Source organism: Oreochromis aureus, linkage group 20 (assembly GCF_013358895.1).
Source record: "Oreochromis aureus strain Israel breed Guangdong linkage group 20, ZZ_aureus, whole genome shotgun sequence".
NCBI lineage: Eukaryota > Metazoa > Chordata > Actinopteri > Cichliformes > Cichlidae > Oreochromis > Oreochromis aureus.
In genome coordinates, this window is record NC_052961.1 from 25,636,158 (window position 1) to 25,649,640 (window position 13,483).

Genomic DNA, 13,483 nt, shown 5'->3' on the forward strand with positions numbered 1-13,483 from the left:
CGGCTATAGGCATGCTGTCATTCTGAAGACTGTGCATCACATTCAAAGCTCTTATATCTTTATGGGTTACTCTATATTGCATTAGGTTATTTAAGAACACTGTTGCCTCAGTTAATGAATAAGCCCATCGGTGCTCTGTGTCTGCATTGTCATCAGGCATTCTGCTAAAGTCTCAACAGCTTAATGGATAAGACGCTTGCCTTCAAAGCCAGGATGTGTGGGTTTGAGTCCTTTCTGGTGTGACAGATAGTGCTGAGGAGCAGCAGGTGTACTAGGCTCAAAACCAGGAGATTCAAACTTTTCACTCTGTCTTAAAAATCAGCAATATTTCCTAATGTTCAATAACAGCATAAAATGGAGAATACATTTGTTATTACATTTATTTGTTGAAATACAAAAAAGCAAAGACGGAGAAAAGACAAACTGTGCAACATGCAAATGAAAAAGAGCATTCTGTCAAAATAAATGGACGCCGTCCAGCTCAGGTGTTGGTTTGGGGTCTGCTTTATGCAGGATTATTGTCCCTTTGTCGTTTTAACAAACGCTTGTACCCGAGTTGATTTCCTGATTAGAAACAAAGAATAAACAGAGAAAAACCTTAAATATGTTAAAATGCTATTTGACACAAAAGCACACAATAGCAGATTGGAGTTTAAACAAGCAATTTAAAGGAAAGAAAACCAGTGCAGCAAAAAATCAATTCACCAGATTTACAGTTCAGTAGTGAGCGTGTAAAAATCCCCACAACAGAACAAAACAAACATAGTGTTCACAACACGCATACAAGTCTCCCAAGAGCTGTGACTGCACAAAGTGACAATAAGTGTCCGAAATCTCAGTTTACTGGTAACTATGACTAAGCATTTTAATTTTATATTGGGAGAAATGATTGAATGAGCAAAGGGGAGTTTTCGGACACAGAAATAATATTTTGTGATCCACACTGTCTCCTCTTGTCAGTGAGATCCAACCACCTTCATACATTATCTAAAATGCAACTGAAAAGACTCACATGCAAATCCAGGTAACACAGCTTCAGTCCTCCCGCCTCAATCAGAGACACTGTACCAGCCTACAGTCTGCTAAGGTCACCTCTTACTAACTACAGCCCCTGATTTTTTTTTTCTTGTCTTTTCTTTTTTCAATTTGCATTTTCACACTTAGTATTTTTCAGCCTGTACTGACTACACTCTCAAGTGAGTGAGTCAGTTTCACAGATGCAGTAGTACAGTACAGAGGAGCTGTAAACAGTTACATGTTTGATGTGGCTACACAAACACAGCAGAAAACCTGCTGCTCAACAAAACACATATTTAAAACTAAAATATAGATAGATAGATAGATAGATAGATAGATAGATAGATAGATAGATAGATAGATAGATAGATAGATAGATAGATAGATAGATAGATAGATAGATAGATAGATAGATAGATAGATAGATAAAAAAAAAAGCACCACAGACTCATACTGATGACGTTAATATGTAAGATAGTGCAAAATTTTATATACAACAGTAACAAAATAAGATATAAAAAACTGAACTACAGACAAAAAACAACAACAACAACAAAAAAACAAGACTGAGATTGCCCAAAAGAGAATTGTAGAAATTAGCTAATTGTAATGCAAATGGCATTAATAAATAACTTGTACACTACAAATCTGACAAACTTGACTTTCTCTCCTGATATTTAGACTGTAGTATTGATATTTTAACTATATATATATATATGGTGCGTACCTCCAGAGACCTGGGCAGGATGGTGAGGCAGTGCTGGACGGCATGATGGACCGATGGAAAGAGACAGGAGAGGGGCAGGCTGTCTGGTATACAGCCCTGTGTCTGGAGCTGGGATAAAACTTTCTCTGTAAACATGCTGAGAGAATTAGAAATACAGAATTTACAGTGTATTTTGAAATATTTATTGATGTTAATCATATGGAAAATGCTTCTACACAACCATGTCTCATTAGAAAGACACAATTTCAACCTGACGTGTGTGGACTGATATACAGAAAAAGCTCCTACAGAAAAGAAAATGTGGCAGCTACATGAAGTTCAAAATAAAAGAAAAAGAAGCTTGAAGCAAAGCTCCAGTATGGGATGGGTTGTGAGAAACTGACCTGCGGAAACAGTAACAGCCAAACCCAAGAGAAACGGAGGGTGTGTGTGTGGGTGTGTGCGTGAATGAGTGTGTGAGAGAGAAATAGAAGATAAGTCACTCTGTGGGAGATACAGTAAGAGCGCATGAAACATGAGGCTGACCTGGGCAAGCTGCCAGAAAAACACCGACACCCTGGATGTCCAAGACTTCTACAACCTGGTGAATACACACACAAACACAGGGATCTTGTGACCATATAAACATTACCAATATCATATAAAAGCACATGAGTACATAGTGTGACAAATACTTTTCTTCTTATCCATTAGATAAGAATTACGCAAAAGCTCTGCGTCAACATGCACACATGTGACGTTAATCGTGTGTGTTTTTTATCTCACACACGATCAGTACACTGGCCTTTTGTTACGTAATCATTTCTTACTAATATCTTTGATCAGCAAAGAGATATCAGGCTGACAGCTCTTTTTTCCCTCCTGAAGCCTTGAGAAGTTAGTGAATACATCTGTTTGGTGATCCAATTTCTAAAGCTGAATTTATTTTTAGTGATATTGACGTAAAACAACTGACTGAATATTTCTCTAAACTATATTTTCTGTCTTATCTGTGACAAAGGTGACAAAACGTTGTAGGTAAAGAAAAGCTTTAGCTTAGTGAGAAAGAAAATGTCATTATTTTGTTCATTCAGCTTCAGTCTGTTGTAGTTTCCAACACATTCTTCACATTTGCTGCTGACACAACACTGATCTGTTCCATCATACACAAAAAACCTGTAAAATGAGTCAAGCTGCAAAAAAATGTTTCACTTTACTTTATAACATGAAAAATAAATTTCAGGAAGTTAGAAATATTGTCTCAGAAAAATATATCTGCACCCTACTTGACCTGGAGTCTTGTAGATTTTAATTATCTTGTCATTATTTAGCATCTTATCCATTTACATTAGCATAAGCATTATTCATAGCATGTTACTGGCTACTATAGATTTTATTCAGTAATTTTTTTTTCCGGGTGATAGTGGAAAGAGAAGTTTTCTTCAGAGAACAAATAAAAAACCTACAATACTGCCCACTATGACAGTGCCTCACAGGATAAGTTCCCTTCAGACTGTTTAGAATAAATGTAAATATATCAAACAAATAAATGATTTCTTCCATGTTTAAAGTAACGTAATTTATTCAACATGAAACTTCATAGAAGTGCATGAGCTGCATTCACGCTGCACTTCTCTCCTCACCTTGCAAAGTGCCGTCATGGCCACAGAGTCCATGAAGGTAACAGAGCTGAGATCCAGAACCAAGCAGTAGGTGTGCATGTGTGTCTGCGCTGGGGGGGAAGAAACCGAAGAAGCAGCGATGTGAACTCCAGCTGAGTTTTCCTTCTGACCATGATTCACCGTCTCCAGGTTGCAAGAGGAAAGAAGCGAAGAGGAAAAGTTACAAGTGAAAAATTTACATTTCAGTGCTTCAAACATGCTTTTGAGATTTTTCTATTTCAACTAGGGGGATCAAATCTGGTGCACAAATCCACACACACACAAGCACATTGCATAATGCATGTGGCTTGCGATGAAACTCAGAGTTACACTCACTGGACATTTTCACCGATTCAGGTTCTGGAAACATTCCTCAGAGATTTTGGTCCCACGCTGACGTGCCAGCATCACACAGTTGCGGCAGATTTGTCGGCTGCACATCCTTAATGTGAGTCTCAAAAGGTGCGCTATGGGATCTGGTGACCATGGAGATCATTTGAATACAGTGAATTGTTGATACAAGGTAGGATGGAGCCAAGGATGGAGTCAACCCTCCCACCTGAACGTTGCAGCAGAAATCAAAACTCATCAGATGAGGGTACAGTTTTCCAATTTTCTACTGTCCAGTTTTGCCAAATTGCAGCTTCCGTTTTTTGTCTTTAGCTGACAGGAGTGGTACTCAGTGTGGGTCCTGTGGTGCTGCAGTTCGTTTGCTTTGACACATGTGTTCAGAGCTCTTCATGGGTGTAGCTTGTGGTTATTTGAGTTAATGTTGCTTTTCTGTTGCCATGTCTACCATGTCTAGTCATTTTCCTCTGACCTCTGACATGAAAAAGGCATTTTTCCTTTAGAACTGCTGCTCACAGGATATTTTCTCTCTTTCATCCCATTCTTTGCAAACTGTAGAGATGGTCATGTGAGAAATGGCAGTAGATCAGCAGTTTGTGAAATTCTCAGTCCAGCCTGTCTGGGTCCAGCAATCATCCCACGTTCAAAGTCACCTAAATCACCTGTCTCTGAGCTACTGCTATGTGATTGGCTGATTAGAGTTTTATGTTAAAAAGCAGTTAAATATGTGTAACAAAGTTTATGCCTACTTACTAACTTACAAAGAGATAGAGAAAAATAACCATTCATAAGGATTCATTCATTCTTCTTATCAAAGAAGCATATCTCTAACTCATAAGTTTTTTATTTGTTTTTGTTTTACTGTCACAGACTGTCTATAAACTCTGTTTACAGAGTTGCACTATGGGGAAAATAAATCCCCATAATGTCAACTAAATGAAAGTATAAAGACTTAATATTTGATTATCATTAGGTTGAAGATTCAAGATTAATAGTTACATATCAGGACAGAGCTCTACGAGATCAATGTGTGCGTGCATACGTATGTGTGTGTGTGTGTGTGTGTGTGCATGTGCATATGAATGTGTGTGTGTGTATGTGTATTGGCACCTGTCTGATCTTTGTGAACACCAGTTCACAGTTGGCAAAGTAAAGTGGACTGGAACATGTGAGTATCGTCACACCTGGAATTTGCCTCGCCTGTTAAAAAAACAGAGATGCATTTAACAGTGGACAGCATCCACAGTGTAACAGGTTACTGTAGTCACACACGGGCAGTACTTGCAGCAAAAGTCTGGTGCACTCACTTTAAGGGACATTAGAAAAACAGATGTGCGCGGTATGGTAGGGTAACACCTGTGCCATCTCCTCTGTTCATTAAAAAATGATGCTACTAGATATTGATGAAGGTATTTGTATATGTTCTCTATTTTGCTGTTATATTTTGCCTTTTTCAGCAGATGTATGGACAGACTTAATATTCATTATTGTTACCATTAAATATCTATACACATAAAGACTTAAATTCTTCTTCATTTAGGGGCAAACTGTTTATATAGCTATAGAAAAAAAAGGCTGTTTCTTATTGCTAAAATAAAACATGACCCTGAGACTCAACTGCTAACTGCTAAGTTAAAGAGTAAGAAAATGGCTGTTTGTATTTAGACTTCAGAGACATGGGTTCTTTTTTATTAGCTAATCTGGATCTTTTGTTGGGGAATCGGTGATTCATGGAGGGTCTTCTACAGGGAAATCCACTGTATACAGTACCACAGCATCTATGATGTAAGATGAAGAATATACACAGAGGGGAGGTGTGCAGCAGCCACCAGAGTAACAGACTGAGGAGAGAATCGAGTGGAGGGAACAGAGAGTGAGAAGTTGAGAGGAAGTCACTGATGCTCTGTGCCCAGACAGATTGCCTTGGGTTGCAGTTTGGTATTTTGATGTGTGACAGATGGTAGGTTTCAGCCTGGGATATATTTTTAGTAGGTTTTGGCTCTGTGACAGTTTCACTTAATAAAATCTGACCTGAGGAAGAAAACGTGGTTTGTTATTGGGTGTCAGTTTACACAGTGGGGGGTTTAGTACTTTATATCATCAACATAAACAACGGAAATTCGGTTTGATGAGGGCAAAGGGATTTAATAGCTGTGATGCATGCATACACAGCTACTGAAATATTCCAGCTTAAATATGTCTACATATTTCCCAACGGCTTTTCCATTATGTCAAAAAAATCTACAAAAAGTCTTTCACGCTGACATTGATGTTGCTGTGTTTATGCTAATTTGCACACCAGCCGCTGTCTGAAAGATTGATGTGCAGATACAAAACAAGCTGTGGAGAATTCATAATTGACTGGCTTTCATACTGATACCACTTTACATACGCTAGCTCACAGACTGCAGCCAGCCAGGATCATCAGGAGTCATGTAATGTCAGCGTGATTCATCTCTGCCAATCAATAAATCGTTGTAGCTCTTCGCATATTAATAGCCTATGACCCAATTATGAACGACTGGATTATTAACCCCATATTTTACACATCTGGACACGAGGAGTACTTCGCCTTAAGGAGCAAATATAAAGAGTGTGTAAAACTGAACCTGATCATGGAAATGGGCTTAAATCACAGAGAGATGCTGAAGGAGGAGAAACCCAAAATTAAAGTGTAGTAAGAAGTCTGAAGAGAGTTTAAATTCAGAGCCAGTTCTGCAGCTGTGTAGTGAAACCTTATTTATACTCTGACCTTATAAGAATTTCAACGAATCTCTTCTTTAGATCAACGACAGTCATGTTCTCAACGTTTATAGTCACTTGGAAAAGCTAAAACTGTAACAAAACAGAACAGGGACTGTACTGGGGTTGTGTTTGAATGATTTTCTGATTATTTCTTCTTTTTGTTGTTGTGAGATGGATTTATATTTTTCTGAAGTTTACCTCAAGGTAGAGCTCCACATCTCTGTAACAGTCTGTACCAGGAATGTGACCCAAAACAAGGGTGGTGGAGCTGGAAGATGAGGACAAGATGAAAAGCGTGAGAGAGACAGAGGGGAATACTGATGAGTGCATAAGTCGTCCTGAGTCCTGAGGGGGGAGGGAAACAGACAGTCAAACCTTTTAAACCGTATAAAAGTATGTGAAGCAATGACTTTGTGAAAACATAATAAATGTTTGGAGGGCCTTTCGGATTTTCACTCCAAAATAAATACTGTGATGATTTTTTTTCTTTTGGTCCAAAATGCTCCATGTAAGGTTTGTAAAATCACATTCACTGACTGTTGTGTCCTGTAAAGGAGTGTGACCAGAGAGAAGACGACAGCCACAGCCAGACCCAGATCCAGGTTAAAAATGAAGGTGGAAGTCAGTGACACTATCCACACGAGCTAAAGGAACGCAGGGAGAGGAGAGGGAAAATTCCTGGATCAGTCCCGGAATGGTGTTTGTAGCTGTGTCTATGCTATGATTAATGATGTGTGTGTGCCAAGCCCACCAGGTCTAATCTGTCAGACTTCCAGAGCAGACGCACATCTCTGAACTGAGCCAGTATGCCCTGAAGGTTCACCACGATAATCACTGCCAGCACTGCCTGGTACACACAGCAAACCATTACCCAACATTGGCTTAGACACGTGAATCACCCTGGCGATCGTTTCCATGCTTTAGGGAAAGTAAAGGTGTCTGCAGAACTGCAAACACAAACTTCTGCGGCATTTGTTTCCATTACAACAACAGTGGATTGCTTCATTGTCTCATTCTCTTAGCGTTACGAGACATTGACTCATCTCATTTCATGTCCAGTAATCACGTGTAAACTTGTCAGAAAGAAGTTCTTACTTATCATCAAAATAATACTAAAAACTTTAAATATTCCATCTCTCTGTTGCTGTCTGGAAAATGTGACTGCCATGGGTGAGAGTCTGGTGATTTGAACTCTAGCTGTAATAACTTGTATAATAAACATTAATAACACCTGTTATGTTAGATTCGCTTTACCTTTGGCAGCTGCTCAAAGAGATAACCAATCTCCAACAAGACTGTCAGAATCAACAGAGCTGACACCAGACCAGCCATCTAAGAATATGAACAAAAGAACACCGCAAACAAAGAAGAAAATGACTTACAGCACGTTATGAGACTCATAAAGATTTAGTAGGTGCTCTTTTAGCCTGATTAAAAATGTGGTTAGCTGAAGGGAGCAGGACTTCTGAAATAGATAACTGACCTGTGTTTTGACGCCAATGCTTTCCTGGACCGTGCTGCGAGAAAAGGAGCAGCTGACAGCAAAGCACTGAAACATCCCTCCTATGGTGTTACATAGACCCAGGGCCAGCAGGTCCTGAGGCAGGGGCATGCAGCTGAGTCCACATCTTTAAATGACTAAATGACTAGCTACATCACATTTATCACTTATATTTGATTTCCACATGTTCTGTATCTACAGTACATCACCCAACCAGACCCTACTCTTCATGTCTGCCCTGCACTGGGATGCACGGACAGAAAACTCTGACTTACTCTCAGTCGTCTCTACAGCAGATTTAACAATGAGGCTCAAAAAGGAAGTAGTTGCAGTGAATGGTAAAGAAGATTATGCCTTCAAAAAAAAGGGTTTGAAGGGAATCAAAGCTTGCCTCATCACTGAGGTTAAGCAAGTGTGCCTACATTTGCAGAAATCAGGGGACACCACTTTAATCTCCAGAAAGCACTGGAAGTGCAGTTTCATTAAAACACCTTTAATTACCTTTACTTCTCTCAGTTTATCTGCACAATATTGAAATAAATAACAGAGTATGTATTTTCTGATCTGAGTTAAACTGTTATTGGGGTGAATGTACCTGACTCGGGTCCACACGGTAGCCATGTTTGTTGGCAAACATTGAGCCCATGGCTGAGAGGAAGCTGAAGCCAATCAAAGCCAAGGACAGAGCTGGAATGAAAAGCTCTCTGGACTGAGACAAGGAGGGAAGAGCTGGGGGAGACAGGCTGGAGAGGAGCAGGAGGAGGAGGAGAGGTTCTTTGACTTAAGATATTATTAAAAGGAAAGAAATTATAATATACAGTATTCTAAAGAATTATGACTACCTTGTGAATTATTCATCATAACACAGCATTTTCTTAAAGCTATCAGGTACAATGTGACAAAGCTAGCAGCACATTTGCAATATGACAACAAAAGCATGAAGAACTGATACTTTTTTCTCATAGAAATATTTGTGAGCTACAGTTTAGACGTTATCTTGGCATAATATTAAAGCTAATAGGTAAATAAAAGCAGCATAATGTCTTTTTCTGCCATAAATCCACTTGAATCACATTACGTTAGAGAGAATTACATTTTTCTGGAGTCACATTAAAATGATTCATTTAAGACCATTTTTCTAAAAGGATTTTTCAGAATTTTTTGTTGCTTTTGTCTTGGAGGGAATATTACATTTGACAGTTAGAATAAAATATTGGCATTTCCAGCTTGACAATCGTGACTATTTGATTAAAAAAAAAAAAAAAGCTAATCTAAATGACTAAAGCAAACAAACAATAACCCAGTTCTACTGACCCACTGGGTATGTGTCCCACCACCTGGACTCTGTGCTGTCCAGCCAGATCCATCTGTACTGACAGGAGGGTGCTGAGAACAATCTATGAGAGAAAAGCAGTGGAAGTGACATTTTCTGCACTGAATGTTCACTTTGGAAAAGAAGAATATAAAGTAATCTGCATTCTAATATCAGATAAATCGGTCGGTTCAAGCACGCACTGACATAAACAGATATATGATCAGAGACTCATCTATTAACTGATAAAACTAGCCTTTGTGTTAAAGCTTTTCCCCCATAATACACTACCAAATCTACAATTTTATATAACTGAAAACATGAAGCATAAAAAATAGATCAAATGTCCAGAGTTCTTTTGCATGCAGTAAGTTTTTTACCTCTTTTGCTCTCTTTTTTTGTTATAAAATTAAATAGCTGTGTAATTACACCGCTGTAATTACATTAAAAATGCTACAGTAATCCTAAATTGAAATCTTTAAATTACTTGAAGAACTGAGCAGCAGTAAAAACAAACAAATTCCATTCTTATCAGCACATCAGACAAGAAAATGATGATTAACCAGTGTCCAGGTGCACATATTTGCTGTATGTGGAGAATCGTGGCTTTGGAGATTAAAAACAGATTATTATATAATTATGAGTCATTCATCAGTTCATCACCGTGGCATCTGTCCATCTGGGTGCATCTTATGGACATGAGTCTACTGTTTATGCGTTTGTGTGTGTGTGCGTGTGTGTGTCTGTGTGTGTGTCACCAGTATAAGCTCCCATGGTATGGCGACAGGCAGTTTGTTCTTAAAGCGCTCATTCAGCAGTTTGCCTCCGATGAGTATCACCAAAGAAACCGTAGAGACTAACAGAGTTCCTGTTACAACATTGGTCACTCCATACAGAACATCTATGAAAGTCTGCAAGACACACACACACACACACACACACACACACACACACACACACACACACACACACACACACACACACACAGTTATCCCATGATTTGCGAAATTCACGAGAAACCCTTCCTCTCTGAAGGTGGAACCAAAACGTCTCACATTCATTGACGTGGCTGACTAGCACTACTGTGAAAATGGAAAATGTTGGATCAAACCTCCCAGCTGCACTTTCAAATTATAGGTCCTGCTTTAATAACGCAGCAGGAAACTGCATTTCCTGCCACCTGAGGTAGCTCCAAAAGAATATACTCACATGTTGAAATGCCCAACTAAACGGTTTTCACATTTTCAGATTCATGTGCTCTAGTGCACATCAAACCATACAGTTCAGTGGCTCTGGAGGAAATCAACCACTTGCAAAGTGCTGATAAAACACCCTGACACTTAAGAAGTGCAATACTGTCAGTGTAGAGGTGACACGATGTGTCCTTGCAGGAGTTTAATTTGCACCACGTAGTGCCAAAGAAAAAGAAAGTAATTTACAGCCACGGCTCATGCAGTTAGGAGGTATCATTAGATTATTTCTGTATTCCTGATAAAAAAAGATCACAGTGAGTTTTTTTTTACACAAAATCTAGAAAAAACGATGATGCTTTCCACTGTTTCTTGTTTCTGGGCTTACTTATTTCAGCTCAAAGGTGGCATGTCTGAATCTGTGCATGATACTGCCAATGTTTCAACTGACCCTAGGTGAAGCCAGCAGTCCAGTATGTTTCTGTACTGGTGCTCCTGTCATTAGCGGCAGCTGTACGATGATCATGTGCAGGCCGGCTGCTGTGGTGTAGGCTCTGATTACAGGATCCGACAGCCAGCGGCACACAACACCTCCCCGCAGCAGGTACAAAAGGAGCTAAAGACACACAAACGCAGACACAAGAAGGTTTAGTATTTCCATTTTGACTGAGTGCCACTCTAGTCTTAATTAATTAAAAATAAATGAATGGTAGCTTACAAAATATCAGAATCACAATTCTGGATGTGTGTGTGTGTGTGTGTGTGTGTGTGTGTGTGTGTGCGTACTTGTATTAGGCCACAAAGGAAGGTGACTTGCACCGTTACGTTTACTTTGGCTGCTTCAACAGCTGCTTCATCACCGTCGCTAAGCAACTCCACATTAGCTGTCACAGTCCCAATCATGATGGACAGGACGGCAAAGGTACCTGTCACACACACACACACAGACACACACACACACACACACACACACACACACACACACACACACACACACACACAGAACAGCAGAACTACTTTACTCTTTCCTGAAGTATCTTTGGTTACTGTATTAGGTTTTAATTTCACAAGTAAAATGATTGAATAAGAAAAATACTTTTTAAACGATTAAATGATTTTTTTGTAACAGAAAAACTTCTTAAGAGATTTTCAGAGGTGCTCATGGAAACGTCACTGTATGGAATGACTGTAGGGAAATCCAGAAAAGCGTTAAATGTAAGAATCACCGATGGAGAGGTGTCTGGAAGTGCCAAAGATGAAGTAGACGATCAGAGGATAAAGAGAAGTGTACAGACCAAATGCTGGAGGAATTCCTGCCAACATGGCATTGGCCATACCTGGAAAAGAATAAAGGAGGCGGCTGTGCAAATCAGTGTTGAATAAATCTGTGGATAATATAGGTGCCAATTTTCACATTTACACTCATTCTAAACCATTCAGCAAATCATAAATCTTAGCTCAGTTTGACACTTTGTCCTCAACACTGAACTTGATCTTCCTAGTAGCAGGAAGTCTGTAATGCTGCAACGCAACGTTATATGTTTTTAAATTATTTTCTTTCACAATGTGCTGTGACCTCTAGAATTGGCAGTTGCAGTTCCCATTTTTAAATAATTAAAACGTGTGGCCAGGCTTATATATTTATCCACTGAAAGCACTGTTTCTCTGCATCACAACCTCCCACCTACAAACTACACCTTAAACTTACAGGCTGTAAAATGCAGAAACTTAAATATGATTGTGAATTAGCTGTTATAGATGTTATATTTGGATTAAAATGCACAAGAAAAAAACAGCACACTTAAGTCCTTAAATTAACGTTTTAATCAAAACCTGTACGAAGACCTAAAGTTGGAAATTTGCCACAAAGATCTACGTGAAGGTTTGATGGATTTAATAATTTATTGTTGGTTAAAGATTGTTATAGTTCTTTGGTCTTTATCAGTCAAAGTCATATTGTAAATCTTAATGAGATAAATTTTAAAAAAAATGAACCCTTTATACATTTGTGAGTGAAGGTATTGTGGCAGATTGTAGTTCAGACTCTTCAAGGCTCTTTTACGACTTTTATGAAACCCTTATCTGTTGCTGTAGCCTCACCCTGTGGTAGATGCATGATCCCAACACTGATGCCAGACACCAGATCTCCGACGGCGTTGTGTCTGACGGAGTAATGAGGGAGCCATGACAGGACGGGAATAACCTCCAGCACGAAGCTTTTTATCCTGGAACCAGAACACCTGGAGGAAAACACGCACAAGCTATCAGCTATAGAGCCTCAGATAAACATGGCTGGGTCAAGCGCAGTAAGGCCAAAAATATTATCCTTTGACTCACCGACATTGTGACTTTACCCTCTCCGAAAGTGACAGAGACTTCTTTTCTAGCCTCTGCCCGAGGAGATCCAGCTGTGCTTCGTCCAGGGCATCAGCGAGAACAAGCTGCCTGGAGCGAGGCCGGTCATTTTGCTCAACGTTGTCCATCTGAAATAACTGTGGAAGATTACTGAGAGCACAGTGAAGTTTCATTCTGCCTGTGTTTGAACACTGTGTGTTTGTTTAATGTGCCTCGCTGACCTGTTTTCATGTGTGCCAAATCTGTGAATAAAGTCACATGACAAAAGCGAAAAGAAGCCCTTCTTCAGGAAAACTTAAACAAATTAAAGCAGTGAATGAAAAAAGACTTACTTAATCTCTACCAGCAAGAAGCCACATTATTACAAAGAGACCACTTGGGTGATAGTGAGCGTTTGCATGTATTAGGGTAACGCACACACACACAAGCTTTCACACACTTTCACATGTGAGCCACGGAAAGTGGAAAAGAGCCTTGAACTCTGGACATTACAGTTAGTTTACAGCCCCTTTCTCCTCCCATTCACCAGCTCATTCAGTACCTCTGAATGCCTCCATTATTCAAGCTCAGCTTTCACAGACTCACGTGTGTGTTTGTGTGTGTGTGTGTGTGCGTGAGAGAGAGAGACAGAGAGGGAGAGAGAGAGCA

General features: G+C 39.5%; 1 protein-coding gene and 1 long non-coding RNA gene across 11 annotated transcripts; one reads left to right on the top strand and one right to left on the bottom strand.

Moving 5' to 3' along the window:
* Nucleotides 1-362: 362 nt before the first annotated feature.
* LOC116324693 (solute carrier family 26 member 6-like) lies at nt 363-13,317 on the bottom strand. 10 transcript variants are annotated; one of them, XM_039604362.1, is made up of 19 exons: nt 13,168-13,317; nt 12,818-12,963; nt 12,581-12,720; nt 11,707-11,817; nt 11,267-11,406; nt 10,932-11,096; nt 10,049-10,201; nt 9,293-9,375; nt 8,574-8,721; nt 7,961-8,074; nt 7,732-7,809; nt 7,229-7,324; nt 7,015-7,121; nt 6,676-6,745; nt 4,843-4,932; nt 3,367-3,528; nt 2,270-2,324; nt 1,745-1,880; nt 363-564 (listed from the first exon to the last, which is right to left on the bottom strand). In XM_039604362.1, exons 2-19 carry the CDS (start codon nt 12,961-12,963, stop codon nt 516-518), a joined length of 2,043 nt encoding a protein of 680 aa, XP_039460296.1. In that variant the 5' UTR covers nt 13,168-13,317; the 3' UTR covers nt 363-515. The 10 variants fall into 10 exon arrangements, 9 of the variants coding, with proteins under 9 accessions (XP_039460296.1, XP_031601258.1, XP_039460297.1 ...); XM_031745398.2 differs by having other exon boundaries at nt 12,818-12,972; nt 13,168-13,281; XM_039604363.1 differs by having other exon boundaries at nt 13,057-13,184.
* On the top strand, nt 12,663-13,109 carry LOC120435237. The gene is made up of 2 exons (XR_005609596.1): nt 12,663-12,786; nt 12,868-13,109. It is a non-coding gene; the product is annotated as an uncharacterized LOC120435237 (long non-coding RNA).
* Nucleotides 13,318-13,483: the final 166 nt, after the last annotated feature.